Source organism: Pecten maximus, chromosome 11, assembly GCF_902652985.1.
Source record: "Pecten maximus chromosome 11, xPecMax1.1, whole genome shotgun sequence".
Taxonomy (NCBI): domain Eukaryota; kingdom Metazoa; phylum Mollusca; class Bivalvia; order Pectinida; family Pectinidae; genus Pecten; species Pecten maximus.
The window spans coordinates 16,244,752-16,263,477 of NC_047025.1; the positions used below are offsets into that span (position 1 = coordinate 16,244,752).

Genomic DNA, 18,726 nt, shown 5'->3' on the forward strand with positions numbered 1-18,726 from the left:
AATTAGCTGTTGTTTAGCCAGAACAAACCGCGCACGAGTTAAGTATACTTTTATATTGTTCAATCTAACACAAATTGCTACAGTGCTATTTACTGCTACCGTAGCTCAGTATATATACCACTCACTTGTAAACCTCCGATCCTTTGTTATAATCGGTATGCTAAGTAAAACCCAGTTCAAGTACGTATCAATACACTGGTCTAGTAATACAGGATAGATTACTAACCATTTTGATACATTTATTTCCTCCTGTCCGAACCCAACAATACAAAGCACATATATAACATAGAACATAGAGGCAGCTTTTTGTAGTCTAACCATATATGATAGTTGGACGAATACTTCAATTCTGCATACAAATGAAATAAAAGATTTCATCCTTTATGAACAAAATATAAACTACTGTTACAAATACTCATATTCATATACTCACAACATATGTATTACAAATCCGTGTGAAGAATACCACACATAAATCAACCCCTCTGTCTCATATACAGGTTTTTAAAATCCTTTATGAAAGTATAAATGTCGGCATAAGAAGCAGAGCCGAAGTTTGCTTCGCTAACGTAAATGTTATTTCTTTGACTTGAACATGAGAAAATGAAATAGAAACATAGCCGACAAATCTCATTCTGTATTGAAGTGGTAATGTAAAGATATAATTGGAAGTCTATCAGGTCTTGCGGGTTATGTAAAGGCTATTACACGTATTATTATGGTATGATAACGATCAGCTTAGTGCTATAAATGTCAACGAAGAGTGCTAGGATCAACGAGAGGAGAGATTTAAGTGTCGCCAGAGGTTATACTTTACACATTTTAATTGCTATTTTAATACTTTAAAGAATCCATGAGGTATTAATGAAAAGCAGAAAAACCTTCAATTGTGAACGCAGAGAGACATTGATCTACTTACACAATTAAGGTATCATATCTTAACAAGAATTCTCCCTGTATTGCGGTGATTAGACGACAGGTATTAGTCGCTTAGATTGTCATATCACAAATTCCTGAACCAATGTTATTGTTGATCGGATAGCATAATGTTGATGAGAATGTTTCTGTGGTCATTGCCCATTTTGAACGAGAATTTGTTCCTTCCAGCTACAGTTCATTCATTAGACTGAGGTGACAATGAAACTCGTCAAAATAACGTAGTGCATTGAGAATTTGTATTTTAATGAAGTTAGGTAAAGAGAGGATAAAGATTGTGTAAAATGAGTGTACATATCTTTTACTTAACTTCAATATTCTAAAGAACATTCAAAGGATATTTTTGTGATGTTAAAAAAAAAAAAAAAAACTAGACTTAGATTAACATGATAAAAAATTATGGACACGGAATGCAACATCGTCGGATACCCATGGTCGATTGCACTAGTCTACGCTATTGTGATAAGTGCAATCGGTCCTGGGTATCCGACGATCGGAATACAACTTCTAAAGTATATGTGACATTTATCACGATATATCTACATTCTGTGTTGCATATGTCGTTAGTTTACTAAAATTGTATTCATCAGACTGTATGCTACAATTTACATTGATTCGATGAATGTAGGATTACAGCTCTAGGTGTTGCAGGTTAAAACACTGGCCGCCAGTTTCGTTCGGCCTAGAGAGTTTTCGAATGCTAGCATTTATTTATATAAGCCACCACAAAAAATAGAGCAACTTCACAAGTTATGAGTGTAAAATTGTATAATTAAAAAAATGTAGTCGACACAACATATTATAAGCGCCATTCTTGATCTATACTTAATTATCAAATTGCCTATGTCGTCACGCTCACAGAAGCCCGATTCCGAATTTTCAGAAATGCAAGACACGACAACATTGAAAATTAAAAGTCCAGTATTTATATAAATCTTGTAAAAAAATTGGGAGTATCGACATGATTTCCGGTTTTGTATGTAAACTGGATTTTAATTGTGTGGTTATTTACTGATGTCAAAGGCATATACCTTACAAAATCGAGCCCCTGTGAAGTTAAACATCGTTTGCTAAGTTAGCAACAATGATGTGACCGGTTAGACTGGAATCTGTTTCGAACGAAATATCCTTGGAATCGTTTTCACCTAATGTCAAGACGACTTTCATTTAGAATTGAAGAGCTGATATTCTTATTCTTATTCTTATGAATATAACGTAAATCCAGTCGATAGAAACATAAGTGTTTCCGAGGAAAGGAGTATGTCCTGTGCAATACCCGTTCAACGCCGCATCACTTCTAACGAGCGACATTCTATATATCTGTCACCCAAATTGTATTTATATCAACTGTATACTACCATTTGGTAACAGTTCAATGCTTAAATGAATAGCACTGTCCTGCCGCCATCATACCGAACAGTAACGTAAAATATTTGGAAGCTTTTCTTTAATTGTTTAATCAACTTTTAAAAGCTTTCTAATCTTATAGTACATTTGCTACTACACTAAGCATGAATATTGGGAGAACATGGAGAAAAAGAACTGAATAAAAATCACAAATTTTACGAAACCGCATCATGATCCCGTTTCAAAACTGTAATAAACGTTTGTATATTTTATAAAGAACGATAATTTTCAAAGTATAACATATTTCTAAAATGTTGACGAAGTAAATGGACGAAAGACGTCACCTGCTGGTGAACATGTCATTGTTTAATGGATTTTCAAATAGTTAATCTATGTTCTTTTTAAAAAAAAAGACTAATTTTACAATTCGCGTTATTATTATCATATTAACCGATAAGAATTTTACGGAAGCTAAACTATAAACCTGAAATATCAGCAATGGCGAAAAATAGTAATGCTAACGCCTAAGACGTGCGTCTGCATTAGCCTTCTGCAAACAATTCACATAGGCCTGAAATTTACCTTGAATATTGCACATATTTATTCTGTATAGACCAGTTCACACATTATATGAGACTTCAATAAATACCCAATGAAGGGTAAAGTCAGAGGTATCGACTTATCCAATACTTGTACGATTCAATATTAAGGTTACAATATATAAATATATATACATATTACAAATCTACTAAATCACATCAAAAACGAAGGTTCCTAATATGTCGATATTTTCACATTTAGAATGATTACGTGAAATTATAAATGTAAGTTATAAGGTCGGTGATCGTGATGTCTGCTTTATAACAAGACACACGGCAGTATACCGTTAAAGATGTTATAATTGAAGTAACAAATTGTTGTTCGTGTTCAAAGTTCACAAAAATCAATCGATTAGAGATTGGTATACTAATGCAGGTATAACTTATTTTAAAGCGTTAAAGTAATGTTACATATCAGGACATTATACTGCCAAAATACGGACATTACACTGCCAAGATACGGACAATACACTGCCAAGATACGGACATTACACTGCCAAGATACGGACATTACACTGCCAAGATACGGACATTACACTGCCAAGATACGGACATTACACTGCCAAAATACGGACAGTACACTGCCAAGATACAAACCCTTCAGTGTCGTCAGTCGAGCACCAGAAGTCCTTGTAGGCCGTGGTCAGTAAGTTCCGGTCAAGGATGTGTTCGGACATATACATAGATCCCATGACGTTCTATTAACAATGTAAACAATCCGGGGGGAAAGATTGAACACTGATTAAATGTTCTTTAACTGGACACCTCACATCTCGTCACACAGGTCAAATTCGAATACCAATTTCACAGTGGTATAAATACATACTCATAGCTCTCTGTCAATACTAATGGTTCGATCTCTTAAACATACAGTCCGCACCTTGTAAGTCTGCCTTCACTGGAGTCTATATCAAATAGAGGATAAGTGGTTATCTGTCCGAAATGTTAGGTTACTCCTCACTTTGTGGGACGGTGTCCTATGTGCAACCTAATAACATGGTAATCACTTTGAAAAGTGAACGTTCTTTAAAAGAATTCGAAATTACAGCATTCGTGATAAAAATCCTTTCACTGTCTTCAATGACCTCTGGAAAAAATAGCGAATCCAACCTCATTTAAATATCTCAATATCTGTCAGCGTACCAGAGTCTTGGAATAGTTTAAATCTACAAAAATTGCACTTTCCAACAAGTGTTTGATAAGTTTGTAAATACTTTGGCTAAGTAAAGTACCTTGTTCTCGCGCAGTGTATTGATTCGAGATAAGACGGCCGTGTTAGCTCCCCATTGTTCGACATCGGATGTGGGACAAACACTTTTACCGCTTCATGTCGGAGACTTATTGGCTCTCTACAACGTTCTGTGCAAATACGACCAACGATAGCTCAGGAAACATAAAAAAAACGGCTGAAGTGGATTGGCTGGAAAACTGATAGCGATGTTGCATTATTTGCCGTAATATTTGATAAATTGGTATCGATTCATAGGGACAAATCAATACTCAAGTGATTTTATCTTTTAATTAAATCGTATTTGCAGAATCTGTACGCACATCCTTCCTGGTGTCATCTCGTACGGCATCGATCCACGTCCCCAGGTTTTCTGTAATTGACTTTCACCTGGTGAGCTCGCAAATCTTGAACCCAGACTTCCTGACATGTTGGAGAGTACAAACCAAGCTTTTCACCGTTATTTCAGCGCTACTAATATCAGATAAATCCAACAGATCACCTCACTTTCCGGAACAAATCTTTCGACTTCAGTTTTAAGTCCTAGGTATCCGCTGGATCCCGTTTATTTATCTCGATTGGGTGATAACGGTTTTTGAAGCTATATATTGTCCATGCTACTGAGGAATCCTCACAACCACCTGATTTACGGTGGTATCAAATACGGTGTGGTATCAGTAATTCGTACAGAATTCTGTCCATTACAGAATTAAACTATCAATACAAACGTCAAAATAATACCGATCATTACCACGACATATCCCACTGATTATCGTTCAGTATCCGTGATTTTCCGTCGACTTTGATAAAGAAAGTCCAACTGGAATCTTTTCAATTCAGTTCATAGATGTGTAACAAACCATATACACATAATGCTACACAATGCCCATGTTCCAATATAATCCAGTCTGAACAATAGCCAGGCTAACCACCACGGTTTGTTAATCACAGTTTTTCCGCCATGTTACTTCAAGAAAATATCTTACGAAGTTAAAAGTGTTTAAATACTCGCTAAAATACAAATTTGACATTATTAAACTCATTTCAAAACAAAGGTAACATATGGGTGACATTCCATGGCGTACCGTTGCCGATATACACATAGTAAACAAGACGATTTTAAAGCCATGGCCTTGTGTTGGTAGTCACATTCCAGTAGTCCTTTCTATTGTGTGACGACAATGCGTGCCCGGAACAAAGGTTAATTAAAAAGTGCCAGATTTTCGTCTAACAGTCAGTCATTAACAGGAAATTATCTTTGGAACAATACACAAATTGACATAATGTCCCCAACTTCTTCATACGAAACCTTTGATGCTCGCAATAAATTAGCAAACCTCTCCTCAATTTCGGACAGAAAACGTTTCAAATGGCGTTTTAACAGCCAATCTACCTAATGTATGTGGTCAATGCTTGTAATTACTCATAAGATATCCGCACGTGTCGCTATTTATATCACAGGTCCTGTATCTATAGTCTGTCTATAAACTTTACGTCATGCTGAATGCTCCTTCGATCCCAGTCAGATTTGCACTGTTGACAAAGTCCTTTGCCTTATTTTTACAACTTATCAAATACCAATCGTAGAAGTATTGAGATAATGTATAACTGAATGCGTATATAAACCATAAGATTAACAATTAAGTAATTCCTCCGGCGACCAAACGCGCCAGACAGTGTGAGACTATACATATAAGTGGCACTCGTCTACACAGATAACAAGGTGCAACAAGTATCTCGGCATTTTTATTTTGAAAAGCAAGATCGATTAAGGTTAGATGTGATTTGGGAAATTGCATTCTTAGGAAATGGGTGTAAATAAAATCCGCTTTATTTCGTCTCACTGATCAGGAATAAGACCTCCATGTGTAGGGTCCAGTAAAGCAAATCATGATTCATACAAATGTATTTACAACTTGCCACTTTGTGGCTACTTAGATATATAGAGAAATTAGTGTCTACGGATAATGGATTCACAGTGATAAAATTAATGTTTAAAGCGGAACATTGACATCAATTAATGTAAAAAAAAAATTATTTACTTTAACTGGTACTACATAACCTGGTTTATCATAACCTGGTATTAGATATTTTGGTACTACATAACCTGGTATAAGGTAACCTGGTATTTTATAATCTGGTATTAGGTAATAGTGTAGCATGCCCTAGTATGTTACTTCAGGTTATGATATACCAGGTTATCTAATTCCAGGTTATGATATATCATGTTATGTATTACCAGGTTATGATATATCATGTTATGTATTACCAGGTTATGATATATCATGTTATGTATTACCAGGTTATGATCTATCATGTTATGTATTACCAGGTTATGATATATCATGTTATGTATTACCAGGTTATGATATATCATGGTATGTATTACCGGGTTATGATATACCAGGTTATGTATTACCAGGTTATGATATATCATGTTATGTATTACCAGGTTATGATCTATCATGTTATGTATTACCAGGTTATGATATATCATGTTATGTATTACCAGGTTATGATATACCAGGTTATCTAATTCCAGGTTATGATATATCATGTTATGTATTACCAGGTTATGATATATCATGGTATGTATTACCGGGTTATGATATACCAGGTTATGTATTACCAGGTTATGATATATCATGTTATGTATTACCAGGTTATGATCTATCATGTTATGTATTACCAGGTTATGATATATCATGTTATGTATTACCAGGTTATGATATACCAGGTTATCTAATTCCATGTTATGATTTATCATGTTATGTATTACCAGGTTATGATATATCATGTTATGTATTACCAGGTTATGATATATCATGTTATGTATTACCAGGTTATGATATATCATGTTATGTATTACCAGGTTATGATATACCAGGTTATGTATTACCAGGTTATGATATATCATGTTATGTATTACCAGGTTATGATATATCATGTTATGTATTACCAGGTTATGATATATCATGTTATGTATTACCAGGTTATGATATACCAGGTTATCTAATTCCAGGTTATGATATATCATGTTATGTATTACCAGGTTATGATATATCATGTTATGTATTACCAGGTTATGATATATCATGTTATGTATTACCAGGTTATGATATACCAGGTTATGTATTACCAGGTTATGATATATCATGTTTATTATTACCAGGTTATGATATATCATGTTATGTATTACCAGGTTATGATATATCATGTTATGTATTACCAGGTTATGATATACCAGGTTATCTAATTCCATGTTATGATATATCATGTTATGTATTACCAGGTTATGATATATCATGTTATGTATTACCAGGTTATGATATATCATGTTATGTATTACCAGGTTATGATATAGCATGGTATGTATTACCAGGTTATGATATATCATGTTATGTATTACCAGGTTATGATATACAAGGTTATCTAATTCCATGTTATGATATATCATGTTATGTATTACCAGGTTATGATCTATCATGCTATGTATTACCAGTTTATCTAATACATAAAGATTTCCGGAAAATCTTATCTTACTTTTCCCTGTATCGATATTAATCCATCTTCAGTTGCTATTTTGCCCTCGTTTTATCGGGTTAGAGTTATGGTTTCGATTTAATGTCGGTATTCTCTTGTTGTTATTCCAGAGGTACCAACTGATGTTATCAAATCCATTTGGCTTGACTCATATAATTATCCTTGCTTGCCAAGAGTGAACAAAGGCGACAAACATCTGGGCCACCAAATACACAATTGTCTGGATCAAAACAAGTTATATCACAACGTTTGCCTGTTCTAAATACCCTGTCTACTAATGTGACTTGTCAGGAGTATATACTAATACTACTACCAATAAAGTGGGGCATTGAAGGAGTCCATTTGAATTGAATTTTATGCGACTCCTTAAATCATAATTTATATTTATGTTTGGATTCAAGTTTTTGGTTTATTTCGACTGTTGTTCTCTCCGAACAATTTTACGTATATAGGCAAAGTAATGTAACAATAATCATATTCATCAAATGTATGCATATTTGTAAGTACAGAGAACCTACGTCCTTATATAATTACAATAATAAAAGAATATATATAATTACAGTATTTGGTTTGTATAGTAGAAGTAATACTAACATTGTAATACTTACGATACAATGTAAATATAATTAATATAATTAACTAGTACATCCTAATAAAAGTATGTATTGGCGTTTACTTCAAATAAGTTATGTACACGTTTCTTTAAACGTTCACCAAAGACAAGATGCTCTGAGAGTGGTAAGACAAGGTCTTCCGAGAGGGTGAAACAATGTGTTCCGAGGGGTAAGACAATGTGTTCCAAGGGGTAAGACAATGTGTTCCGAGGGGTAAGACAAGGTGTTCCGAGGGGTAAGACAAGGTGTTCCGAGGGGTAAGACAATGTGTTCTGGGGTGTAAGACAATGTGTTCCGAGGGGTAAGACAAGGTGTTCTGAGGTGCAAGACAATGTGTTCCAAGAGTGTAAAACAATGTGTTCTGAGGGGTAAAACAATGTATTCCGAGGGGTGAAACAATGTGTTCCGAGGTGTAAGACAAGGTGTTCCGAGGGGTAAGACAATGTGTTCCGAGGTGTAAGACAATGTGTTCCGAGGGGTAAGACAAGGTGTTCCGAGGGGTAAGACAAGGTCTTCCGAGAGGGTGAAACATTGTGTTCTGAGGGGTAAGACAATGTGTTCTGAGGGGTAAGACAAGGTGTTCTGAGGGGTGAAACAATGTGTTCTGAGGGGTAAGACAAGTGTTCTGAGGGGTGAAACAATGTATTCCGAGGGGTGAAACAATGTGTTCTGAGGGGTAAGACAATGTATTCCGAGGGGTGAAACAATGTGTTCTGAGGGGTAAAACAATGTGTTCCGAGGGTTAAGACAATGTATTCCGAGGGGTAAAACAATGTATTCTGAGGGGTAAGACAATATGTTCCGAGGGGTAAGACAATGTGTTCTGAGAGGGTAAGAAAAGGTGTTCTGAGAGGGTAAAACAATGTGTTCCGAGGGGTAAGACAATATGTTCCGAGGGGTAAGACAATGTGTTCTGAGAGGGTAAGACAATGTATTCTGAGAGGGTAAAACAATGTGTTCCGAGGGGTAAGACAAGGTGTTCCGAGGGGTAAAACATTGTATTCTGAGTGGTAAGACAATGTGTTCCGAGAGGGTAAGACAATGTGGTCCGAGAGAGTAAGACAATGTGTTCTGAGAGGGTAAGACGAGGTGTTCCAAGAAGGTAAGAGGTGTTCCGAGAGGGTAAGACAGGTGTTCTGAGAGAGTAAGACAAGGTCATCTGATAGGGTAAGACAATGTGTTCTGAGTGGTAAGACAAGGTGTTCCGAGAGGGTAAGACAATGTGTTCTGAGAGGGTAAGACGAGGTGTTCCAAGAAGGTAAGAGGTGTTCCGAGAGGGTAAGACAATGTGTTCTGAGAGAGTAAGACAAGGCGTTCTGAGAGGGTAAGACAATGTATTCCGAGAGGGTAAGACAATGTGTTCCGAGGGGTAAGACAATGTATTCCGAGGGGTAAAACATTGTATTCTGAGTGGTAAGACAAGGTGTTCCGAGAGGGTAAGACAATGTGTTCCGAGAGAGTAAGACAATGTGTTCTGAGAGGGTAAGACGGGGTGTTCCAAGAAGGTAAGAGGTATTCCGAGAGGGTAAGACAATATGTTCTGAGAGAGTAAGACAAGGTGTTCCGAGAGGGTAAGACAATGTGTTCAGAGAGGGTAAGACAATGTATTCTGAGGGGTAAGACAAGGTGTTCCGAGGGGTAAGACAAGGTGTTCCGAGAGGGTAAAACAAGGTGTTCCGAAAGGGTGAGCGTCGTTTACTTCATCAACGATACCTGTATGACTACTAAAAGCACACCTCTCTCAGGGATAAGACACTTGGTATAGAATTACACAATTCACATCTTAAAACAACAGCCGTGAAAGGGTACGGAGAACCTGTTACCATCGCAAGACGTAACTACTACACTACCTTGTAACGTGGATTAACGCACCTGTGTTTAGTCGTCATCACCTTCATTCCAGTTTTTAATCTGATATAGATTTACAATGTGAACATTGGTAAATACATACGGTGTAAATTAATACATCAATCATTGTGACTGATTACACGTGTTAAACCATAGGTAAAAATGGAATTTCGTTGAGGCGAATTCTGATATGACATTCCGTAGTACAAATTAAATCGTCAGTTTAGTGTAGCTTAACAGCCGAAACACGACTACCGAATCAGGTGTGTGTTCCTTTATAATAAAATATCGAAACCGGGATCACGGATGTCAGAAGATCTACAGATGTTTGTTATTAATATAAACAACTTGAAAGTTATCTGGAAAGACGGGCGTTTAATTGGCTATATCGTAAGGTTTGATTTCTGTTGAAGGACTACGGTGTGATATGAGTGCGTCCGCTATAAGGAAGTAACACAATGTTGTGAAAACATAGTCCACAAGATACGAAGTGATTTACTAGTAGCAATTTGGTTTTATTAAGTTGAGAATTTGTGCTGTTTTTAGATTTTTATTTTGTTATTTATTAAACGGCGATTGCAGCAGTTTAACTTGGTTCTCATTTAGTTTACAACGCAACACCAACAATGCAATATTTTCATACAAAACTGAAATGGCAACAAACGGTCCTATAGCATTATGTTTGTTATAAGCCGTTAGGACTAGCAGTATGCCGTTAGGACTAGCAGTATGCCGTTAGGACTAGCAGTATGCCGTTAGGACTAGCAGTATGCCGTTAGGACTAGCAGTATGCCGTTAGGACTAGCAGTAAACAATCACACTTTATAATGCAACAGACATATACAGTATATCGTGCTTTACTAGGTTTGCTTTATAGACTTAGAGTTTGTTTTATTATCTAGCCCCGTCACTGATAGACACCAGGGCGCATTTTCGCTAATCACCTTTCATGATTAGCGCAAATCTCATTAATCATTTGCATCAAAACCTGTGGATTTTCCCTGAACAAAAAAAATATTCCTTTTTTTTTAAATAAAATGTTCAGAATATATTTCAAAACAAGAACCATTATGCTTATCGAATGTTTTATGTTGTGATACTGTAAACAATATTGAGTCATGCAATGTGTAAAGTATACCACTTGTTAAAGCTGGTCAATGAAAACATGAAAACATTTACGTATCTCGTCAGAAAGAAAATATTGGTATAAGCTTATAAAAAGTTAGGCAAATATCAGTAATGACAAAAGATATTCAGGTGGTCGAGAAAAAACATTCCACAGAGTTCTAGACGCGTTTACTTACACTAACTCGGTAAACCTATCCTCACTCTGTAAACATATTTCTATTTCAACCTTCAGAAATCAATTTTCTGAATTTGTCGAATACTTGAAACAATCATCCCGACATCCGTGAAATACACTAAATTGTTTGCAAGTAGTGAATTGCCTTGATATTTTAAAAGCCGATATTGAACGACGCCTTATCAACTTCTGGTCCTGCGAGAACCGAGTGCTCGGACTTCCTGAAAAGGCGACTCCACATCCGCCAAATTCTTCTGAAGTCAGCCTTTTATTGATATTGTTAACAAAAACATGGTTTCTTATATGTCACATATACGACGTTTATGGAGGTATCAAACACGCTAGGTATTGACATCGGTACTGCGTCAAAAGAAAGTGTTGGAGAATACGTAAATATAAAAGTGAACATAGTCTGTGGTATACAGATTTCTAGTTGGATTTCTTCTATAAGGACAAGTAGGGATCAAAGTACCCACTGCCTGAAGAGAAAGAAACCCATATCTTTCCATAAAACACTGCAGTCTATACAAATAGGAGAGGTTAGTTATATGTATAGAGAAGGCGGAAATGTGCCTGATAAAACCCGTTACATTTCCCCTCTAACCTTACAACTTGTGTAGGAATTGGGGTCATAATGTAAAAAAAAATACGGTCTGAAATTCATCAGAGATCCCTATACATGTGTTCATATGTGGCACTATTAGATCTATTTCGATGGGAATACCGATGAAAGTAATATTAACAAGTATTTCATGTCATGTAATTATTCCATCTTGTTACTTTATTGACGCTCGTACAAAAAAAAACAATATATATCACACGCTCTAAATACACGAAAGTCGTTTAATATCATATATTTTATAACACTGAGAACTCATCGTCACCGATAGACCCAAACAGCAAGAAGTGTCTCTTGTGTTTATCAGAAGCTCCTCATGTCGATCTCCAATGACTTTACAGCCCATCCGTTGTGCAATTATGGCCACTTGTATAACAATTTCATTGTCTGAGAGCCCAGACCGTCCTGATAGCAGGTCAACGTGTTTTCAAGACTCATCAGATACTATTTTGTGTAAGTTATTCAGTTTTTGTTATACCACCGTTCACTAAGAGTGGAGATAAACCCAGTTATACTAAATGTATCCTATTATCTAACTGACCACCATGCTATTGTTTATGACAGGATAACATCATTAGTGTCGTTTTCACGTGTTAAGACCACATAGAAATGTTCTCGTTTTAATGTGTACAAATCCGAAATCACGAAATGGACACATCACAAACAGGCTTGCAGATAATAGCCAATTGAATGCAAATTATAACATTCATTTCTTACAAAACAACTTTAGAAACACGATTGAAGTAAGAAAGCGACTTTTAAAAAATGTTACTTGACAGAAACAGCAACATAAATAAACATCCACAGCACCGTATAGTTATTTTGTGGATTCAGTTCTCGACAGATGCACTAAAGATCAAAGAATCAAACCCCCTGACGTGTAAAATTATATATAGAGATATATAGATAAAGTACAATGAAGGGAGCAGCGACTATAAAATAAAACCCTTTATATCGTTACATTTATAACTTTAAGCCTCAATAGAATTTTGTACTTTAACTTGTATTTCAAGTCAACATAAGTATACAAATTCGCGAACAACCTCAGAGATTGTTAGTAAACCAACAAAACAAACGATCTTCTCAGGTAAAATAATGCTAATTTAATTCTCTCATGCTAGGCTGGATATAATTTTGAATTTGCGGCACCGGCGTTTATTTACACTAGAGTCACATCATACACGATATGGCAGCATTGATTCGATACCGAGTTCTACTCTTTATGCTATGGATTACAGCTGGAATTTCTCCAGTGTAAATATGAACATCTCGAAAAACACTAACAGGATGGACGGACGGACGGACGGACGGACGCAGGGCCGCGGTAGCGAGTGGTTAAGTGTCCCGACACTTTATCACTAGCGCTCCACCTCTGGGTTGCGAGTTCGAAACCTACGTGGGGCAGTTGCTAGGTACTGACCTGTAGGCCGGTGGTTTTTCTCCGGGTACTCCGGCTTTCTTCCACCTCCAAAACCTGGCACGTCCTTAAATGACCCTGGCTGTTAATAGGACGTTAAACAAAAACAACCAAACGGACGGACGGACGACATATGAAGACGTGAAACAATATGGAAATAAGCAAAGCCTTCAATGATAGTAAATACTACGTAGACAATAAGGACAGCGCTCAAAACCAAACATAGCATTCCACTTATAAGATATTGAAATAAATTTCAACAGAGAACACTAATAATTATATTCAGTAAGTAGCGACAAACGTTCAATACCTACATACTTAACTGTACATTTCCTACATTGAACACAGATAACGCGAGTTACTCACATCAACCAATCATAATACGAAACCCTCTACAGACTTGTCTGTGTGCCCTACTTAAGATGGTGAGTACATTTTAGCACAAGGTTACTTTTGATGCATTTTCATAGTACATGTCTTACAACATAACACAATGATGAAACTACGAAATCTAGCTGTTTTGAGTTCATGGTATCTGTTTCACCAGCGTGTGAAAAAAATATCAGGATTTAAACGAAAAGGCCATGTATAAACATGAATATCCATCCATGGACTTTTATTCGAGCAATGTTTAACTCTCTTACCTAGAAAAGTTTTTCCAGAATACACCATCTGAGCCTCTCATTACAAATCCAAGGATATTCAATGAAAACAGTTTCAACAACCAAAGAACAACATAATTCAACATCTATTGTTGGGGCTTTAGTAGCATTTTATACTCTTCTGTTGTTACCAAAAAGGCATTAAGTCTTATCCACTGTTTTCAAGGATGCAATGCCCTTTCAACAAAGAGATTCGATATGGTATATTACATATCTAGTCATGGCCATTGATCATGGTTACCATAAGGGTGAGCTATGTCGTCAACTGTGGTGATAACTTACCTATTATATTATATTATTGTAAAAGGTGTGAAATATACATTAGTTATATATTTATTACTTACCCCACTGCCTTGAAGTCCCTGTCCAGGGTCTGGGTCCCTGTGGAGACCATTCAGCTGAGTTGTCGCCCGTTTGCTAGCACTTCCTGTCGTTATCATTGGCTTCCGTCTTCATTCACTTGTCGAACTGTAAAACACGCCCAGTATGTGGTTAATGCGCCTGATAAAGGGCGGCAGGGCGTCAATATCTGTACATATGATCCACATTTACAAATCGACAGTTCAATAAAAACCACGTGTGATGTTTTTTGACGCCTGGTGGTAACAAAGTCAGAATAAAAATACGTATACCTAGACAGTTTTCATTTTCTATCCCACGGTCATTTACTTATACTAGGTATACATACGAAGGATAAGCTCATTTATGTGTGGGAATGTTTGGAAATGTATTGTCTCATCTATAATATATATACTGTTAAGCATGTTCCTCCTTGGTATTTAGAGATACGTTACAAATTCGGTTACTAATACCAGATTGGGGCAATAACTTATGCTAATCAAGTCCAGATATGGGGAGTCAGTCACGTTACTTAGGAGATTATTTCAACTGTTATTTTTACGCTCAGTATAGTTAGCCTTTTAGAAATGCTCTGTTGCTAAGTAGTCTAAAGCGCTAAAGTTAGAGACACTAGTTTCCATAAGCCATGCAACATATCATTATTTATTGTTTACAGACACCAAAACTACCGACACATAAGTTTGGGTCCTGGCGCGTTTAGCAACAATCAACGATTCCTAAATATGACACGTGCGAGTGTTTATTGTTTTCATCAATAATCAAACTACTGTACATAAAGCTTGCATTCGTGTTTTCTCACTATTCTTCTATACTGTTTAATGTGACATAGCTGGTGATCTAAATAGTATAGAATTTGTTTCCAATAAGTGGATTTAGAACTGTGTTTCTGTTAGCCCCACGATGGACAAATTGTATAAGATTGTCGATGTGACATTTGTTTGAGATCACCTCTAAGGAGTATCCTTTCGGCTGATGGAATTTAATTACTTTACACTTACTCATCTTACACTCTTACTCAAGTTCCGGTCGGGCTGTTGCACTTTGCCTCTTTCTTGGTGCCTAACTAAATACCCAGGGGATGATATAGGGTCTCGTGTGTCTTCGGGGTCGAAAACTTTGTTGAAGGAGGGGGGAATGCACCGGAAATAAACTTGCTTGTGGCCATGTTGCTCGAATGGTTAGAGCGTCCGTCTAGAGTTCGAAGGTCCCAAGTTCGAGTCTCGATTTGGTCATTACGTTCTTCCTCTCGGAAATTATACTAGCATTACTTGTGAAAGCATATTTGGTAACCTCTGGAAACTCAATGACGAATTCTTCCTTAAAGGGGGAGTATGTAACTGGTAAAAACTAGCCGCTATTTTCCTCTAGGTAAGAGAGAACTTCTCTTTTGCTCGATCGGTTGAGCGTAACGCTAGTTATCCGGGTTCGATCCCAAGCAGAGGCAGTGACTTAAATTTAATTAAGCATGTGCTCTGTTACATTACAATTAATTCAGTCAATTTGGGTTACTACAATACACGTACCTGACCATTGATGATGTAGCAGCAGCAGGCTTTACTCGATGATAAACTTTTCTGGTCCTCAGATATTGTCCTCGGAAATGTTACTCACGGGCCTTCAGATCTCAATGTTGTACAATGTGAATGTCAATAAAATCCATGTACAACTCCCATGATGAGGAAAAACATGATATCGATTTTATCCTAGAACACATCCAGGTGAACGACTAATACAATTCAGGTGGAAATTTACATTACGGGAAATGTTGAATTGGGATAATAAAACGTTGTGAAGGGACATTCTTGTTCATCCTTGATCACACAGGAAATATACGACTGTCCTAAGCTACTGGAAAATTTGTATTATTAATCGATATTACATTATCCGATGAGCTGCATATCCTTTATAAATTGCTCTAAGCGTGATGTTTAAGTTTATATGACCCACATTTAATCGATCAACAATCACATTCTTTCCTATCTGTTTACAATCTAAGACAATGCCTCGTAAATCTGTCAGTCCAATAATTGTTATCTGTCCTTTAACGCTAGGAGTTCACGCCTGCTTACAAAGAGTTTTGAATTCTGCATTCAAGTAAACGTTTGTAACTGTTGGCGATAAGACCTGAAAACAATGCACAATAACATGGTCTTAACAGGACATCAACTAGTTACAGATGTGTGTACGATTTTAAAGACAGAGAAACTTGATACACTGTGTTATTGTGAGGAGTAGACTTCAAGCCAAAACAACGTGTATCTTATTTAGATATAGGTCTTAGGTCAGAACGCTTTACCTCGACCTTCAATGTCAACCTAGTGACGCCATTCAAGTCCAGAAATTAATTGCCTGTCTGTTTTTGCACGTGTGTTTAACTTTGTTTTAATTCAAATATATTATATTTGAAGCACAATGTGAAATATTTGAACTTCTAAAGAATAAAGACAGACAAACTATCGCGAAAAGAAATATCGAACCAAATTATTGGTATTTATAAATACACTTTGGTTGGTGACCGTAACGACCACCACGTGATATTTATAATATTACTCAATGTAAAATCAATTAATCATATGTAATCAGTGATAAAACTTCGATACAATCTGTTATAACATTGTGTACATACCTGCTGTCTGTAACAAGTCAGAGCCCTACCTGGAATATAAATCAAAGTTTTAGATAGGTTTATTAAATTTGAAATGGAACCCTACAAACATATTTACGATAAATGGGTAGTGACATACGGGGTTCAGTGTGGAACATTATTAGTTATAGCAAGACAGGTCAGTACAACGCTTTACCGCGACACCTGGCGACAAAGGCGCCATTGATACACTTCACACGGGACACGCCCACCCTTATGTGTACATGTTTCATACTTATCCGTATCAGTGAAGGCCCGGGTATAACTAGGGAATCGTTTCTCACAATCATAATTCTATCAGTAGTGGCAACAGACCAGAAAACACACGCACCTATTTGTTGTTCTTATAAGTCACCATAATCCAAAACACTCAAATTAGTTAAAATAACCATCCATAATGCAAAATACTCGAATTGATTAAAATAATCATTCATAATGCAAAATAATCAAATTCATTAAAATAATCATCCATAATCCCAAATACTCAAATTCATTAAAATAATCATCCATAATCCCAAATACTCAATTTGATTCAGATAATCATCCATAATCCAAAATACTCAAAGTGACAAAGTTATCATACATAATCCACAATAGTCAAAATGTCCACCTGCTATTTAATCCTTTAACTATGCCTATCTGTATTCCCGAACTCCCATACTGAATTCCCTTATCACTGCAGAATCATTGGACAAAACCCTAGTTTACTCCATATTCAATTTGTCATCTATTTTACCAGTGTTTGTAATACTGATTTGTAATCCAGACTCCCTGACGCAGCGTTAACAAATGTGCACAACATCATGCTGACTTCAATTTTATTTTTGATGTATAATAACATTGATGTCAATCGTGCTCATCGTTCCCGTTTAAATCATCTACAGTTATGTAATCTTATTATTCAAAATAAATATCTCTCAAGAACAAAATTTGTGAAGCGCTGAAGAAAGTCGCCTACCTTACCCAGGAGTGCTGTGTACATAGGAAGTTATGTATATGTGCTACTGGTTACCCCATCATCCACTGACGATTTACGCATTATTTTAATATAGATCCATGTCTTAAGGTTGTAAAGTGTAGCTCTATAGCGTGTAGCTTATTGTTGGTCTGTAAATATCGCCTGATAAAAGGTTTCTTTGTGATACCGTCAAGGTAGTTAGAAACCAGAAAAGTTCACAGTCGTTACACGCCAAATGATACGGCGATATACACAAACCAAAGATTTTTGAAAATCTTTAAGAAAACATTGTTTTAGAGTATTTCATTCGAGTACATGTGAGTGTATGGTAAGGGGAAATTGTTTTGGGGCTTATCCTTTCTCATCAAAATGGAGAAAGACTGAAGCATTTTGGTAATTACAGTACGTATCAAAGACATTTGTACAATATGGCCGTGGTTAAATTGTTGGTCGAAAAATGATTATATTAACATGAAAGTCAAATTTGATTAAAGGACTGTTCGGTCCTTAATATTACAAATCAAAGCACTGTTTGGTCCTTAATATTACAAATCAAAGGACTGTTTGGTCCTTAATATTACAAATCAAAGGACTGTTTGGTCCTCACTATTACAAAAAGGACTGTTCGGTCCTTAATATCACAAATCA

General features: G+C 36.3%; 1 protein-coding gene across 4 annotated transcripts in view; it reads right to left on the reverse strand.

Annotated features, from left to right (window-relative positions):
* Positions 1 to 14,584, reverse strand: part of LOC117337042 — a 52,156-nt gene extending 37,572 nt beyond the window's left edge. The window contains exon 1 of one of the 4 annotated variants that reach the window (XM_033897800.1): positions 14,461 to 14,584. In XM_033897800.1, coding sequence (XP_033753691.1) covers positions 14,461 to 14,510 — 50 coding nt within the window. In that variant the 5' untranslated portion in view covers positions 14,511 to 14,584. Of the gene's footprint in view, positions 1 to 433; positions 454 to 3,479; positions 5,237 to 14,460 lie in introns of those variants that run through there. The other 3 variants (XM_033897797.1, XM_033897798.1, XM_033897801.1) reach the window with 3 other exon arrangements.
* Between the last annotated feature and the right edge of the window lie 4,142 nt (positions 14,585 to 18,726).